We start from the raw sequence: 18,516 nt of genomic DNA on the forward strand, positions 1-18,516 counted from the left end.
ACACCCAGGTGAATGTGCTAATTTCAGTTCCTTAACTGGCAAACGCAATAAGGTGCTGTCTCTAATTACGATCCGTCTCCTCCTATGCAGCCCTAAAACTTTGTTCAAAATTAGTCTGCACTGAGTTTGAAAGAGAGACTGAATAAGTGGGAGATATAAAAAGAATAGTAACCACTGTAAAGGTTTCACAGACCTCTGGTCCATGCTGCTTCCTACAGTTGACCTGGTATACGGCCTGCCTGTGACATCAAGCAGACAAACCAAAACAACCAAAACATACACAGAGAAAGGCATAGTTGTCTGCTGCAGATTAATGTACATAGCTCTACTCTTCTGGCAATGAGAAAGCACTCTATAGCCTGTTTTAGAAAGTTCACCTGTGCTGTGTTGAGTATTTTGGACTTTGTTCATTCTATGCAAATGCACAGCAAAGGGTACATACTTTGGGATAGGATGGGGGGGTGAGGTCCCCAAGTAAAATTAGTTCTGCGTGAATAGGATTTTGGCATTTTTATTCATTAGAGTGATTACCAAAAAACACTGCACTGGTAAATACTTTCTATATGTTGTTGTCCTAGGCTAAAAAAAAAAATCCTATATGCATTGGAATGTATCGGCCGTATATTTTTTGGCAAGTATTTTGGCGCATTTATGTATGTGCATGCATGTGCACCGTATCCTTAACCTCCTATCTCAAAAGTGAGGCTACCCCAAAAATAGGGCTATCCCATGAGCCAGTGTAATTCTAACACTGCCATAGAGCTACCTAGTGCAACGTCCTCAGTCGCTGTTTGAGGACAGGATGGTGTTTCATTCTGTTTCCACATAATCCTCTCTTTACCAGGGTATGACATTTCACAGGCTGTTATTATGTGCTCACAATCCTGCTGCTTTAAGGTTTGGACCACTGCCACCCGCAAACAAAATAATGCAACAAAGCAAGCACAGGGGAGAAAAGACGGACATCCACCACCAAAATACTGGATATATAAAAGATATTTTATTAAGCCACAACACCTCCAGAACTCCAGGACAAGCTGGAAACACCATGAGCCCACTAACCTACACCAACAAAGAAGAGGAGCTCACCTTCTCTGAACCCAGTGCAGCAGTCACTGGGGGTCTCGACCTCCACACAAGCCATTGTCTGAGAGTCCTGGCCTACAGAGCAGTCGGAAATACAGCTGAGTGATTAAGCCATTTCATCCTACAGCATATTAAAGCCCAAATCTGTAGCTTAGAGTCATATCCAAGCTGCTGTGTTGTGACACTTCTAAGAATTACAGAGGCAGCATTGGGCCCGTCCTCTATCCCTCCCTCTTACAGCAGGGCCAAAACCCCCTCCTACCTTTCCACACTAACTTCCCTCCCTCACTTAACCAGTTTGGGACTCCTTATTTGCCGGCTGCTGGCGTCCCAGCACAGCCTGATGTGAAGTCTCCTGGTAACTACCAAGGAACACGCAAGAGTCTGAGTCAGCACTGACTCAGGACATCCACATCTTCAAGCTGAAGTGTTTTATAGCTTTATTGTTATGTTGTTAGTGGGGGAAGAACATAAAGAGGAGGTGTATATTTGCACGAATTGAATACTGACAACGGACAGTTCCCCATTCACAGGAAAGGATGCGTCAAAACTTGCAGGGAAATACAACCTGCCTTTGTCCAACAGGAAACAGCTGGCCTCGCTAACATTTAATGTCTCTCTCATGTTTTTTGGTAATAAATTCACATTGCAACACCTGGAGTGTTTATTCCAACTAGAGCTTTGGTGAAACTTTTACAGAAATCTGTGTTGCAGAGCTTGTTGGAAAGACGCCTAACATCCCTGAAAGAAATGAACAATTCCGATTTCGACTACAGCATGGTATGTAGTGGGGACATGTTTCTTTATGGTGATATAAATAGACTTCCAGTCAGTGTTTTGTCCTCAGTTCCTTCGGGAAATGCCGCCCAGCCTGACGAACACATGTTGACCTGTGACCTCAGCAGAGTGAGGCAAAAGGTGACTGAGCCGTTATACACGCGGAGACAGGCAAGCGATCAGCAGGTCAAAGGAGGAGACACAGGCGAGCAGAAAAATGTGTCACCTGCAGTTAAAACGTTTTTAGTATTATCTAGTGGTTGATTTAAAACCTGATCAACAACCACAATATAACACAAGCCGACTACAAACAGCTGATGAAATGTGGGAAACTAACACGTTGTGGTATAAAAAGAAGTAGAAATGACATGAATGTAGACATTGTGCATATAATAAAGGAATAGTCTGACATTTTTTGTTTACTTGTTGAGAGTCAATTCGGATGTTTGACTGTTTATTATGAAGCTGAAGCCTGCAGTCAGTTAGCTTTGCCCTGTCTCCATAGCTTAGCATGATGACTGGAAACAGAAGGAAACAGCTAGCATAGCTCAAATGTAACAAAATCTGCCTACCAGCACCTCTTTAGATCACTTATTAACATGCTAAATCTCCTTTGTTTAATCAGTACCAAAAAAAGTGTAAAAACATGACTGAGGTTTCCAGGAAACCAGTAAAGCCTCCAGGACACTCAGACAAGAAATAATCCCGCACATAACCTCCTGTTAAAGCAATTTCACACCAAGCATCTATTTAAATATGAAAGATTTGTACAAAAACTTATAAAAACAGGGTTCTTATGTGGGTTCTTATGAATGCTTGTGCACCGCAGCAAAATATTTGTGTGGGGTAAACTATACACAGGACGGGCCTCAATTCAGCAGGAAATATATGTTCGACCAATGAAATCTGATGTCATACCTCAGGTCTCAGCTAACTTGATGCAAAAATGGGAGAACGTCTCTTCAGTTTGGTTTCTGCTTCACCTGGGATACAATGAATATGGTAATGTAGCTGATAAGCACTTTAAATTATAGAAATGATTTAATATTATTTCAAGTACAAATGAAACTTTTGGCAGCCTGATGTTGCTCCGGTAAACATGACTGAAGGGAAATCAACAGACTGAGAAAACTTTATCTTATTACATAAAACAGATGTTTTAGTTGAAGTTTTCCTTTGGGGATATAATTGGCAAATGAAAACAGGTAATACATGGCAATATACATCATCCCAATACTGAGCATATTATTATTATTATTATTATTATTATTATTATTATTATATTGTGAAGTAGGTATTGTGATAACTTGCATTGTGGGGCCTCTGGTGATTCCCATCCCTGATGTTTAGCCAGGTGATGATGGTGTGCTAAACTCACTCTCTAGCTTGATATTTAATGGACAGATATGAGGGTGGTAACAGTCTCCTCATCTAACACACAGCAACAAAGCAAATAAGTACAATCTCAAAATGTCGCACTATGCCTTTAAAGCAGCCTGATAAAAGTACAAAGTGAGAAACAAAACCGACACCACTGTCTTCATTATTTTTCTCTCTATTAACAAAATAAACAATCTAACCAAATTACAATCAGACAACCAGAGACTCACAGTCAGTCAGTCTGTGATGTGTGTTCATGTGTTTTATGTGTTTGTGATGTTCTAATGAAGACTGACAGTTGAAACTTGAAAACACTGAGTGCACCTCCCCATGACATGGCCTATTTTTGAACATCTGACTAAATTCCAAAAATAAATCAAATAGTACAGCTGTGACGAACTTCCTGTGCAACAGAGAAAGCAGTTAAACAATTTTCTATAAAGAGTGAGAGTTAATGACAGACAACATTCACTATTTATAAACGTCTATAAATGCTCTGGATGTGAGTTTGCATTCTACTTTGGGGAGCAGCGGATTATCATCCTATTTTAGTCTGAAACTTTGGACTATCTTGTGTTTCTAGCTGTGCACTCCTCTCAGCAGGCCTATCAGTAACCTTATTGATTTCACAGAAAGGGCTACCTCTTCCTCCTGTCACAACAAACTCACAGCCCCGAGTCTGCTGACAGAGCAGTCCTCTCTTCCCACATAGCTGAAGTGAAGTCAGACACTCAGGCCTGTCATGATGGCAGACAGATTAACACCTGCATGTTAAAACCAGTATGCGAGCGGGGACTCTGCGGTTGGCGAAATGCTGCGGATGGCTCAGAGGGTGGAAAGTATGAGGTGTGTGTTCTCACTGGAAGGGAAATGACAAAAGCCCAGATGATGAGTGGGTGCTACTACTGTTGTTGACATTCCAGAAAAATGTTCCACCTTCAGTCGAGACGTTTTACGACGCTCTCCTGCAGACAGCCACCGCGTACGAAAATCCTACAATTATCCAAAAACGTGGTTAATCCACAGCTCCTGTTGACTGTATCTGACAAATTAGATTTTTCTGAGCGCGGAGATCAATATCACTGATCTCCCTACACCATCGAAAGCCATGATTATGAACTGGCACAGGCAGCAGTGGATCTAGCCCACTCCTAAAGCCTGGTAATCACATATCCATCCATCAGTGTCTGAGTCAGACCATGTGGCTGCCAAAACAACACCGACATCGTGAGGGTAATGACAAGCTAATGTGCAGGCGGGCTCGCATGGCGAAGATTATTTTGTTGTGCTGATGGAAGCTTCATTCACTTTTATAGCCTGTTTTGAACTTAACAGTGAATTCATGCAGTACATGCCTGTGTGCATGTATGCATGCATTAACAGCGTGTCAGCCATCTATGCATAAAGATGCATAAAGGCTGAACAGGGCTGTTTTTTGGGGTTTTTTTTAGAGATTATTTTTTGGGGCTTTTGTTGCCTTTAATTAACAGGACTGTGTGAGCATGAAAGGGGGAGGAGGAGAGAGAGAGGGGGAGACATGCAGCAAAGGGCTGAGGCCAGATTTGAACATGCGGCTGCTGTGATGAGGACACAGCCTCCATACATGGGGTGCCGCTCTATCCACTGAGCCACCAGGCACCCCTGAACAGGGCTGTTTTAAGTGAGGAGTTGCAACAAATGCAAAGAGCAAAATGTTATTATACAGAGTAGCTGTTGAGTTGGAGTTTAAAGGTTAACTTTGGTATTTTTCAAACTGGCCTCTATTTTTCCACGTTTTTGTATCTAAGTGAGAAATGGAGACAACTGGTCTAGTGATGACAGAGAGCACTGCAGGCTTCAGAAGTGTTTGTTTTTGTCACTGACAGGCTCAGACTGTTATTCTAAGTGTCTGACAACATTATGGAAAGGATTCCCGAAGAGTTGTTAAAGAGTAAAAACTGTTATTCTCAAGCTGATTTCAGTTGCTGAATCGGCCAACAAGGGTTCGGCAATGCAAACACACAGCAAATACTATTGCGACAGATGCTCACTCGCAGCCAACATTGACCAATGGCCAGCCATCAGCTTGGTGTGTCGGGGTCTTTAGCATTTAGAAGACTTTTGAAAGATTGATTTAAGACATTTTAATACAAATTAAGACCTTATTTTTAGATTAATGAATTCAAAGATTTTTATGGGTCCAAGGGAACCCTGTTTAAATACACTTTGCTGATGATATTTACATACATGCTGCCAAGCAGCACCTCCTTAGAATTCAGCAGAAATAAGTGGTGATTATATAAATCATTTTGATCACTTTTTTATCATGAGGGCCTTTTAAACATGCCCTCTGTCCTAACATGTTATAACAGGCCTGTGTGCACGGCAGGATGTTCTCACCATTTTTGCGTTCATTGAGCGGAGGCAACGGCTGCAAGGACAGTTCCTCCATTTCATGGGTCATCGCCTCGCTCTGAGGACTGGGCAACAGCAGGCTTGACATCTCACAGTCCCCCTCTGCTCCCAGCTGCCCGTGAGACGCCTGGATCTCCATGCTGCCTCAGGAGAGAAAGGCAAGCAACAGGAGGGGAGGGGTCACCGTCCCTTTGGTTTGTGTCTTGCTGCTACCTGTGTGGACACAAGACGAAGAGAGAGTGAGGAGGGACATCTAGTTACTGCTTTGCTCTTTACCAGGAGGACTGCGTCACTCACGAACATCAGTAATTCAGAACAGCCATCATCCTGTTGGTATGATGCCTTCACCCAACTGGTGAAATGCTTCGGGTGGCATTTCATTTGGGCCATCTGGAAGAGCTCAGTGGCAGCCCAAATTATTCATTAAATGAGCTAGGTTGGCTATTACACCAAATAATCGCCTCAAACCGACGCTCGTGAGAAACGTCTGTGCATGAATGTTCTCTCTGTTCATGATCTGGAATATGACGTCGCTGCAGCGGTTTCAAAAGGGGGGAACGGAAACATTTTGGGGAGCAAAACAAACAGTTTAGTATCCATGGCTTCCTAACAGCCTCTTACCCTGCACATGACAGAGTGCTGAACATGCATGCTATTTATCGCTCTTCAGCAGCACCCACATCTCGCCATTCCAGGACCGAAGCGCTCCTTACTAACCACCCTGATGTGTTGCTCTTGGCTGGCGACCGCTGAGTTCTTATGACTGCTTTTATTTCTCCCTGTCGGTCTTTAAAGTGCCAAGGGCATCAGACGGCACAGGGAGACCATGAGAGATTGGTTGATGAATGCTGATGTCATGTTTCCAAACACAACAAACCCTAAACCCAATGTTTCATCTTTTGATCGGCTTTTAAAGATTGTATCACCATCTATAGTAAATACTCCTCTGCTCATTGCAAGTAAAATATATCAATTTCATTCAAGGAGGCTTTATTGGCATGACCATAGTGAAACAGTATTGCCAAATATATCCTTACATACATTCAATTTTTGCTGTTTTTCATCATTCAGCTCTTAATTTTTCTGCTTTATTACTTTCTAGTTTAGACTAGGGCTGTCAGCATTAATGCGCTAACTGCGATGAAGTTCAGGTCTTTTTTTTTTTAAAAAAATTGCCTTAATCGCATGCTGTTATTTTGACCCTTCGATTCACCCTTACTTGTAGTCAACTGCTGCAGAGACTTCCTGATTCCTGCTGCTGAGCAATGCAAAAATAAAAGTATTTTCTGCTATTATCCTTATGAGCCTGCATTATATTACCTGCTCTGTGGCCAAGATTATAACCACTCCAGTCCTTTTTGCCTCCTTTTGCCTGTTGAAATACCTTTGAAGAGCCAATACAACACATACAAACCTACCAAAAAGTGATCGCAGCTCCTATCTTGTCATTGAAAGGTTGTTTCTGCCTCAAAATCATGATTTATTTGACAGATTATAGCTCACCTAGTCCTTTTTACATGTGTAAATACCTTTAAAGGGTCAATGTAATGCATAAAATGCAATTTCTTACTTGCCAAAAAGTGATTGCAGCTGTTATCTTGTTACTGAAAGGTTGCTTCTGACTCAAAATCACTTGATTTCATTTATAGTGATTATATTTGACAGACTGTAGCTCAGCAGTCTTTTTTCACCTGTGTAAATACCTTTAAAAGACCATTTCAATGCATAAAATGTAATTTCTTACTTGCCAAATAGTGACTACAGTGCCTATCTTGCCACTGACAGGCTGTGTCTGCCTCAAAATGACTTGATTTCATTCAGTGATTTATTTGATAGATTATAGGTCACCCAGTCCCTTTTTACCTCTGTAAATACCTTTAAAACACCAATGCAACAAATAAAATGCAATTTTACATTAAAGTTTCACAAAGACATACCTATGCTCTTACGACGGACATAAGGATATGTGTATTTATATGCTACGACTGTTTGATCCATGTGAGAGCAGCTGAAGACGTGAATATTGGGCAATACAGTTTAATAGGCTGTGCACGCTCACAGGGGCGGCAATCAGTTTCTGCCCGATCATCACGTTTTGCTAGACCCCAGTCGAAGTTTGCGATCAGCCATCTACATTGGGTTTCTCCATAGACTGTCTGTGCAGGTGCTGCACTTCCACAGTTCTGAGTTCTGCCTTTTTCGTTCCGTCAATATTACGTAAGAAAAATCGTGTTCTGGCATTTGTCGATTGATTCAGAAACATCTTGGTACGCATCATAATGCATCTAGGAATCAAATTTTCCCCCAACCCCCTGGAATCCAGCAGACGGCAGACCAGTGACACCGTCTGAGCAGCAAGGGAAAAAAAGCAATAACAAAAAAGAAAAAATAATAATATTATTTCATGTCTGTTATTTTACGTATTTCACAGTCAGAGTTTTAGATTTGTTGCCTCTTTGCTTTAACATTTTCTGGTGTACTTAAACTGTTACCTGCTTTATTTGAGACATTTTAGAGTGTGCATTCAGCTCCACCAATCAGACATCAAGTATTAACATAGAGTCAATCCCAGTTCACTTTGCATTTACTGGTAATCTGAGTTGGTGCATGCTGAATCTGACAATGGCTGTAAAAGTACCCCAGTCAGTAAACGGCTTCTGACTTCTGGACCCTTAATGATGATGAAGTGTCACTGAAACATGACGATGTAGACATTTTTTCAGGCCTTGATGTTGAACCTCAATGGTTTTCTGTGACGGAGCTGTAGTCACAGCATTATGTGTGATTAAGCAGTCTGTGAGTACTTTCTATAGATTACAACCAAACTGTGCATCCCATGCTGTTTGGCCTTTTGCTTTGAATTTTCTGAGTCAAAGCTGTTAAAAAGGAAACTCTACATGCACTGACTCTGGTAAAAGTGCTGTTCATCTCTCTCAGGTTATCTTTCAGTGGGAATAGGACTTCATTAAGGAATAAAATTTAACATACATTAGCGAGGTACTGCAGAATAATCCTCATCCCTCTCAGTTTCTCAGGGAATTGGATAACAAGTTGCGACTGAAGGATACATAGCACTTAAGTCCCTTTATAAGAATCCAGCCCTTCATGCAGAACTTATATCTACATATTACCTAATGCTTTATATAAATACGCACATTTGTTTTCTTTGTTATTGGTCACCAAACAGATCATGGCTCTATGCAGCAGCTGCATCTCAGCCCTTATTTGGTCCAAGATACGTTACACTGTGACACGTAAACAAACAGGGCAGGAAAACAAATGGTCATGCAAGTCTCGCACTGACTCAGCACCCTTTCTACTTTTAGATTTTCCTTGGTAGTTAAGGCTGCATTACAGTAAAGTGATGTAATTTTCTAAATGTAACAGACTGTTATAGATGTTTCATTATTTGCCTTTATGCACGCAGTCATCACATTTACATTACCTATGATTACTTCTAAAAAGAATATAATTGTGTAAATACATTGTGAAACCATCTACAATATAAATAACAATAACAATCAAGGTATTTTGTCAAAAATAGCACTTTATTTTGATTCTCTCCATATGGCCAGTTCTAAATCATTGTCTGTTGTTATGTTCATGCCTACCTGTAGTGGAAGAGGATGGTAAGGGGGAGAGGACAGAGACGTCCGGGCTAAGTTTTGTCAAAAGTCACGCTTAAGCCATGGAGTCAAACCTGCAAGAGACAGAAAGGAGCAAACATGAACAAACATATCATGCATGAAACTCAAAGAGGGTTCAGCAGGATCCCAACTCTAACCTGCAGACTCAAAATATAGCAGTTAAATATTATGTTCAGTTCAAAAGTGAGTTTTTGTAGGCAGCCGTCTCTTGTCAATAAAAATTCAAAACAAAATTGTAGCCCCAAAACACGATCAACAGCATTTTCTGAGGGCATGCACTACAAAACGGATACAATTTAAAGAGTGGAGATGAAGTAACATAACTAATGCAATAGTATGAATGAAAATCCATTCAGAAATGATCAAATGAAAACACACACAGTGCTGAAGCAGACACGGCTGTTGCTTGAATAGGTGTGTTTGAAGATAAGTGCAGAATAAAACAGATGATAAGCACCACTTAAAGATGCCTGAATATAACTAGCCAACACTCAAGGCTGCATCAGAGTCTGAGATCTGATGTTCACAGGTTGCTAGGAAAACCTGCAGCAGTCTCTATGACAATGGAAGAGGATCCTTCATGCAGAGACAATGGAAACAGTTGATCCAGACGACTGAAGAGCTGTAATGGAGCGTCATGCTGCAGTCTGAGAGAAGACACTCTCAGAATAACAAGAAGCTTTCAGGACTCTTAGTATAAAAACTAGAAAACTAGATTAGAGCGTAACTGATGCATCAATTTACTGACACTGGGCAGATAATGGTCTTCTACAACACATCTGATGTTTGCAAGATATGTTTGTTAATGTAGATCCCCCTGTGACCACAGCATCTGAAAAACTGCAATGAATTTTTGCTTCTTTTCTGGCTACTTTTTGTTTGTTTATTGGCTAAGAACCCCATTAGCTGCACTCTAATGCACAGCTACTCTTCCTGGGGTCCCAGGGCGATGATTTCTTTACACACTGAAGTGAAAGCAGTGCTCTGTTAAGGGGTCGACAGATTATTGGCCTGGCTGATTATCAAGGCAGATATTTGGCATTGCACCAATAAAATTAATTCATGAAAAAGTGTGTGTATTAAACTCAACCAACAGCAGTAAGGCAGTCTGCAATACATGCAAAGCAAGTGTCAGCATGGGAGGAACTTTTACTTTGTAAAACCTCAGAAAGCTATTTTTGTTTATTCATTTTTTTAAATTCAAATTTTCACTGAACTTTATGGAAAAAAGTTGCAGGGATGTTGCTTAATATGATGTTGAGAGTTTTAGTATTGATTTCACATTTGCTAAAGGCATTTTAACAAAGTTTTATGTAGGAGTTTGTTATATTCCAAATTCTAAATTTCGACAGAAATATTTACATTTTTACTGTAAACGCATATCGGTTCCAGACATTGGTTACTGGCCTCATTAAGTACTAATAATCACTACTGGTAATGGCTCTAAAAAACAATATCAGTCAACCCCTTCTCTGTTTATTTGAGTATTAAGGTGCAAAAAAGATATAATCTGTCCCTAAAAAAAGAATAATTATGATTAATAACCATTACTTCAATATTAATCAAAATGATTGTGATTATTATTTTGGGCATAACCATGCAGCACTTGTTTGGTGTTATGTTTTCACCACAAATCTTGTGTCGGGATAAAAAAAAAAAAAATCACATACCAGCATAAAAAAAGCATGTATCAGATGACAAAAGCCCAAAATATAATTTAATAGAAAAAGGATCTCTATTGGCCAGAAGAAAACACACAAGACAGGAAGTGACGGCAGGCTTCCAACAGAGTGCCACATGCTGTGTGCGTTGGGGGGAACTGAGGGTGGGTGAACGAGTGCGAGAGAGAAAGGGGGCTGTGAAAAGGAACAAACAACTGTCATGGCTGACAGGGCGCTGTGGGATAAACATCGGAGCTGCCCTGGCAGAATCAAAGAGCGGATCCAGATGGCAGGCGCTGCGTGTTGCTCTGCCCTCCACCGCTCTTTTAATGGCACGAGGCAACAAGTACCATGTGTTTCATCAAAGGGTAGCGCAGACACACACATTCCAGCAAACACATGACGAGAGTCAGGGGTGTGCTCAACGGTATAAAGAGGTTTGGGTGAGTTGGAGCAGTAGTACAGTATTCTGCTTTGGCTTAACGTCAATCATCATCATTGTAGTTTGCAGCCACAATTAATATGAACAAGTGTACTCCTCCCTTCCTTATCAGCACATAACCCGCTTTGTTGCTAAACGTGTTGCCAACAACCTGTGATCTCGTCTGCTATCATGTTATAAACAAATGATTAACAAAGTCATGTTGGTCGAGAAACTAACGCCATCAGGGACAAACAGCTCTTTAATTGCAATTATTAATCTTGAAACAAAACCACACTGGTATGAGGAATAAATACCCTCTTTAACACTGCCTGTTGAGGGCAGGGATATATCACTGTTATGCCACCTTGCTGTTCTCTATAAAAAGTACGATCATGAAATGAGGGGATAAGAGTTGTCTCCCCTTTAAGCCCTCATAGGAGGTGTAACAGTACCAAAACAGTGTCTGCAGAAAAGTCACAGCCAGCGGGTCAGGACCATGGATTGGACAGGTGTGACATTTTGATGGAGTGTTATGTGTGTAACCTACTGCAAGAGACTTAAAAACCAGCTAGCAGCAGTAAGCAGCAAACTCAAAGAAGAAGAATGGGGGCCATAAGGGTCCACAAGTAGTGAAGACAATGAGGTCCAGGAGGTGCTTATACATCGGCTAAGATGATAAGCCGGCGTATAATGAGGGCGCTAAATGACTAAATGATTGTTATTGACATGTTATTGTTGTTGTTTAGAAAGCACTGCTGACTTGTATATTATATGTCACAATACACAATACTGTTGTGTTCAATGTCACACACATCGCGGCTCTTTTGCTACCACAATGCCAGCATGCTATTCAAAATCACACATTGGAGCAACTTGTTATCAACCGCCTTTTTTAAGATATTTATTTTTTTAAGATAGATATTTTATTTTATTTTGAATCATTTACAGGATGGGGTTGTCAGCTGTGCAGGAGCTTGTATAAGTTCATAAATAAGTGGACTATGTGCTTATAAATATGAAAATACAGCACTCATATCTGCAGGCAGCAGTATGCCTTAAGGCCCAGTTAAGGCTGGACTATTTTGATGTAGAAAGATTGTACTAGTTATAATTATTTCTGTCAGAGAAAAGTTATAGTGTTATTCAAATTGCACTAATTTTACTGTAAGATGTTTTGTTGGACTGCTAGCTTTGAGGTTTGTTGCTGTAACAAAGAGTAACTGTTTTGTTAGGTGACTTGAATTTTACTTTGATTTATTTTTTTTGCTGTTGGATTGCTAAATGTAGATTGCACTACATTCCTTTTACTTGAATGGAACAAATGCTTGCATCAATTTTATTTTGAAGAGACTTTATATCAGACCGTAAAACACAGATTACCATTTAAGACTGGGCTATTTTTTGTTGGAGAATAATGCCCTGCTGACAAGTTTTAAAATGTTATTTTCAGTAAATTCGTTGGGATATTAATCGAGTTATTAAAAAAATAATCGATAAATTAATCGATTTATCGAAAAAATTATCAATAGATTAATCGATTTATTGAAAAAATGATCGATAGATTAATTAATTAAAATATCGTTTGGTGCAGCCCTATATTTGACGATTAATTTTGTTTTTCCTTATCAAGTTTTACAGTATGAACCGGCTCATTGGGATGTTTAGTTTAACAGTGACATTCATGTGATATAGTAAAAAAGTAAAGCTAACAGTACCTACAACAGATTGTAAATGCGCAATATTTTTGCCGACACTTGATATCAAACAAAAGCCAGAGACTGTGTTGTCTTTTGTTGCTCTGAGCTGCAAATTCACCACATCTAAGCAATAGAGAGAAGATACTGTAATTTATGATTCTTACAATGCTTAAAGTCACTTCCTCTGTGCAGCTGTGCACAGAACACCAACTAGTAAAAACAACCCAACATAAACACTGCTCGACTTGATCGACTTAGGGGTCACCAACTGATGATTTGACTCCCCGACTCTAAGGGGGCAGCAATATTAAGAATTAAATTGAACACGTGAAATTTAATTGATTATTAATAGCCTATGCAGTGCTGTCACAGTATATGCAATATGGTTCTGTGAGCTTTGGTTGAGGAGAACACGCATTTGGTATTGTTTTTGTTTTTACAAAAAATAATGATTAATTGATTAATTGCTCGTTAATTTTTACCAATAATCGATTAAGGAAAGTGCTTACGATTTGCAACCCTAGTTTGAATATTCCTCCAAATCACCGAGGCTGACTGTGGAGCTCAATGTTAGCACATCAAACTAAGCAAAAATCACCAGGGTGGATTGTATGATCAATAAAAACCAAAACTGGTTTTGGGTTTCACCTGTGTTTTATTATCTGCTGCACGAGAAGATCAGAGTTCATTAGGTAATCATTTGTGTCGACACATTCTGGTAGTATGACGACAGTATCTGGGTGTGTCTGCCCCCCAAGGCTGTTTATTCTCTCTCACTGCCATATAAAGACATGTGCAGCACAGGTGAGACACTTTATGACCTTCTACCGCAAACATCTTTCTGATTATTCTAATCATTGGCTGGGACTGAACTAAAAACATACAAGCCACAACCAATGTGGGTGTGGATTCACAATGTGAAACATTATGCAATCGCCTATGTCACTATTTCAGCAAAACAATAACAAAAACAATCTTTTTTGCTGCCACTTAGCAGAAGAGGATTGAGATAGCTGTGTAACCACAACAGTAACAAACACAGAGATACCTCCACTTCCCAACCTGTGCACTGGGTCAGGGGTCAGCTTTACTACAAACAGGCCTGGCGCGCGCACACACACACACACACACACACACACACACACACACACACACACACACAGAGACACACACACACACACACACACACACACACACACAGACACACACTCACTCACTCACTCACTCACTCACTCACTCACTTAGCTGACAGCATGAGATAACTGCAAACTGCAGCTTCGGTCCAAGAGCTTATAAACTGTAAACCGTCGAGGAGGTCTGGTCTCTATTCAAGGACATAAACACACCAACCAAGCAATCAGCAGTTGGTGAGTGTCTGTTACCCTAGTCAGATATATAATACCACTTTTCCACCAAAATTAGCGCATGTACACAGGTTTTCTTAACATGGGTAAACCCACTTAAAATAGGGGATAGGCTCAATTCCCATTGCCAGTAGAGCAGAGCTGTGTATACGGCTCTGCACAGACAAGTATGCCTTTGTTTGTGTGTGTGTGTGTGTGTGTGTGTGTGTGTGTGTGTGTGTGTGTGGTATTACACAACTATTGTCAACAACAGTTGTGACCCTTGAAGGAATGAAAGCAGAAGGATGACAATTGGTTGAACAAACATTTTATGACTATGGTTAAAACTTAAGACAAATTTTTTTAAATGGGTGCATGTTCTAAATGTTTTCCTTTTTAAAATTACGAAAAACAGTGACACTCTGTCCAATTCTTTTTTTTTTTTTGCAGTGTTGTAATTAAGCAAATTTATAAGTATGATAGCTATCATCTTTCCTATCACAACATACCTTGAAACTGGTATACCACTGCAACTCTAGCACACACACATTAGAAACCCAGATGTTAGCAGGTGTAAATGGGTTTTTTGTGCAGTGAAACGGGTCATAAAGTCTGATCCTTTCTTTAGCCATTGAGCTCTTAAACTGAAATGTTTCCTGATGGTTTGAGTTGTACGGAGGTATGCTTTGTTCTTCTAACATTAAATTGTGTTGTCAATATGATAATTGGCTAACTAAAATCAGGACACTCTTCCCGTTTCCCTTTTTGAATGAAGATTACAGACAACTGCCATCTGCTGGTACGGAAAGTAATTTCCTCTCACACAGGCGGAGAGTGTATGTACTGACCGTCTGTTGGCTGTGATGTTTGTGGTATGTTCATGTGCAACTTTTTGGCCAAGACACAGATGACATGAGGCATCACAGGCAGCTGGTGATAGCTTTTTAATGTCTGTTTGGTGTGTTTGAAGCTTTAAAGGACATAAACACACCACTGACTATTGTCTATAAAAAAGGATAACGCTGTAGTGAAATACTGACACAGCAGAAAATTCTTTGTCTAAAAGACAGATATCTTATTTCACGGATGAATGAGAATCTTCTTAGAAAAGCCTGCTGATTAACATCTCAAAAGGAAATCTGAACCTAACAGGGGAATACTGAGGAAAAACTGGTTGATTATAAGTTTCATCATGTAGTTCCAGGGGAAGAACGCTACATTATCTAACAAGATTTAGCTTTTTATGTTGTGTAACAAGGCTACACATAAAAATAAATAATGTTGGCATTATTAGCCTTCATACTGCTTGTATCAACTATCTCTATATGCCTTTCATCCTGTGAGAGATACTAAACAAATGTACCAAGCACACACACACACACACACACACACACACACACACACACACACACACACACACACACACACACACAAAGCCCGCAGCATGAGAACTACTCGATGCCAAACTGCAGTTTGAGTCTGCAGTTTTCTGGTCCTGAAATAGACCTTGTCTGGGTCCAACAATAACGTCTTCTTTTATCCCGAGATAAGACAGAGATGATGTCATCACTGTGGCTCATTCAGTGAAGTCACCGTTCTGCTCTGTTCCCACAGACACACACGTGGTGTCATTTCCTTCCTGTGGCTGCCTTTGTGGACTTTGCTGAAAAGATTTTTCTTTCAAAAGGATCACACAGCATGGGACTGTCTCACCTATGGAAAGAAGGACCACTACAGCCACTACAAAAGCTGCCTTTCTCCCAAAACATTCTGTATGTTTAGGACAAAAAGTATGGGAGGGATAGTTCAGATATTTTGAAGTGGGGTTGTAAAGGGTATTTATCTATTATAAGTATATCATATACAGTAGATATCAGTGGGCACAGCCCCCAGTTTGGAGAAGCAGGTTTAAATGCAAAGCAATCTCCTGCTGTGAATGAAGTAGTAACAAAACATATTTTAGACACCTAAAAAACATCCCACCTACAAAAATTTAACAACAGTTTAATTGTATGGTGTATTGAGAGTGTTTTCACTGCTTTACCTCAATGTCATACAGCAATTTCCAAAAGGAAAATTATACTGTTATTTTGCTCTCTTTAAAACCAGATTACATTAAGAAAAACAGTAATTAAACAAAGGAGCTGCTGGTCTCCCGCTGACTCAATCAGGTAGTTGGTTTGTGTTATTGTGTGACTTTGCCGTTTAAAGAGGTTGGTTTGGATTTACCACAAGTCACATGACAACTCTAACTAACTAACCAGCAGAGCAGTACTAGATCAGCAGCTCCTGTCATCAGTGAGTCAAAATGACTGTTTTTGTCATTGGAGTCTGGTGGCTTCGATGATAGCATAGATGGGGGCCTGAAGCAGTCAATGGCTTCCCTGTTAGAATGGGACGTCTGACAGAAGGATACAGCAGTGAAGACCCACTGCTTTTCTTTAACCTCTGAATTATCATTATGGCGACATTTGATTGTGCGATACTATTTTTATGTTATGAATTGCGAATATATTGTTTGTCCGTTCTTTACCCTTACATTATATTCACTTTAGACTTTTTTCTTGCTCTATTATTTTACCCATTTACTCTTCGCTGGCAACTGGACATGGTTATTACATTACATTCAGTTTCTGCCAATGCACACTAAATCCTACACTCTGGACATTTAATTCACCACAGGAAGAGACATGGAAACCCTGGTCTGAGGGGAACTGAGCGGACAATCTCCCTGCAAACTAATACTTCACTGGGGGGCTGAAATAGGCGATACACACAGGGATACATGGCTTACAGGCTTGGGGTAATTACTTTCCCATCCAACCTCAACCTTAGTGTTTAAGCTAATAATTCACACTTTTCGGAGACAGACTGTGACTGGATGAATCTACCATATCCTGTCTGTCTGTATGTATGACTCACACAGACCTGTTTGGGTTTGCTGCAGCACAGTTACCTTACTTTGCTCGCTTCAATCGATTGGAGGGCGATAAGATAACATCATCGGGTTTGTGCAAGCGCGTGGGGCCTCATTACACCATTGTAATTGGATTGTATTACCTGAGTTATAGAGCTGACAACTCACAATGACACTGGATGCCATGCACCAGCTGTCGGGGAGCATGCGATAAACGTGCAGCGCACAAACTCTGACAAACAATGGCTTGACAACAACATGGTTTAAACAGCAATAACACATTTTGCTATATAATCATCAGCTACTGCTCTGGAGGAGGGTGGGTGTGGGTGAAGCTAACGCCGCTAGCTACTTTAAATCTGACAGGTGAGTGCAGACAGCGCCAACCACCAATGACAACGAAGCGCCATAAAGTCTACGGCTAAAATACATTTCGAAAGATTAGTAGTAGTCAAACCGTCGCTGTCTTACCGAGTCTCGCCTCCCGCCTCTGCCCCACAGCTCCCCAACAACAACCTCCTCACAGTTTGGCTAGTTAGCTCCCTTTAGCTAACACATGCTAACATGCTAAAAACATGATGGCGCCGAACCGGCCCTGAGGTCTTACCGTATTACGAAGAGTTGAGACCGGGATGTGTCCGAGCTCCGGTTCATGCTGAGATATCCATGGATGTCAGCCGAGTTAAGTTGAGTGTTTTTCCTCTGGCTGTGGGATTGAAGTTTATTTCACGGAGTAAAATGGCTGCGACTGGTCTGGTTTCGGATGCAGTGACGTCATGACGCTGGAAGGTCTGGGGGGCGTGGCGGAGAAGAGCTGTCCTGCGGGCAGCGCGTATAAACTAAAAATCGCATCACAAAACCAACACTGATTTATAATCGATAACATTTTTCGACGTCTGGTTTTATTCTCACATATAATGTATAATGTTTCGTAACTTTCCAATCTGAAGCTCGTTCAAAATGAACGACAAACCTCATTTTCTCACACACTTTACTTTGTATCTAGGACCTGGGCAGTGATACTCAATTTACGGCCCGCAGACCAAATCTGGTCCTCTATAGGATGCCAAAGGGTCCCCAAACATTTTTCTAATTCACAATAAAAAAATAAAGTGACTCACACTAGGAATTGCCATTGTACTGTAAGTCTACATAAGGTGCCAGAGTGCAGAAAACAGCACTAAAACAGA

General features: G+C 40.6%; 1 protein-coding gene across 3 annotated transcripts in view; it reads right to left on the reverse strand.

The window, feature by feature from the left end:
- mrtfba (myocardin related transcription factor Ba) overlaps positions 1–18,088 on the reverse strand; it is a 36,676-nt gene extending 18,588 nt beyond the window's left edge. Inside the window, exons 1-4 of one of the 3 annotated variants that reach the window (XM_042507518.2) lie at positions 17,934–18,088; positions 9,249–9,337; positions 5,623–5,850; positions 1,090–1,161 (exon numbers count right to left, since the gene is read on the reverse strand). In XM_042507518.2, the coding sequence (XP_042363452.2) occupies positions 1,090–1,161; positions 5,623–5,776 (226 nt within the window). In that variant the 5' untranslated portion in view covers positions 5,777–5,850; positions 9,249–9,337; positions 17,934–18,088. Of the gene's footprint in view, positions 1–193; positions 969–1,089; positions 1,162–5,622; positions 5,851–9,248; positions 9,338–17,933 lie in introns of those variants that run through there. The other 2 variants (XM_042507519.2, XM_088070429.1) reach the window with 2 other exon arrangements.
- Positions 18,089–18,516: the final 428 nt, after the last annotated feature.

The sequence above is a fragment of the Plectropomus leopardus genome, chromosome 19 (assembly GCF_026936395.1).
Source record: "Plectropomus leopardus strain MGB_pleo_1.0 chromosome 19, ASM2693639v1, whole genome shotgun sequence".
NCBI classification, from domain to species: domain Eukaryota; kingdom Metazoa; phylum Chordata; class Actinopteri; order Perciformes; family Serranidae; genus Plectropomus; species Plectropomus leopardus.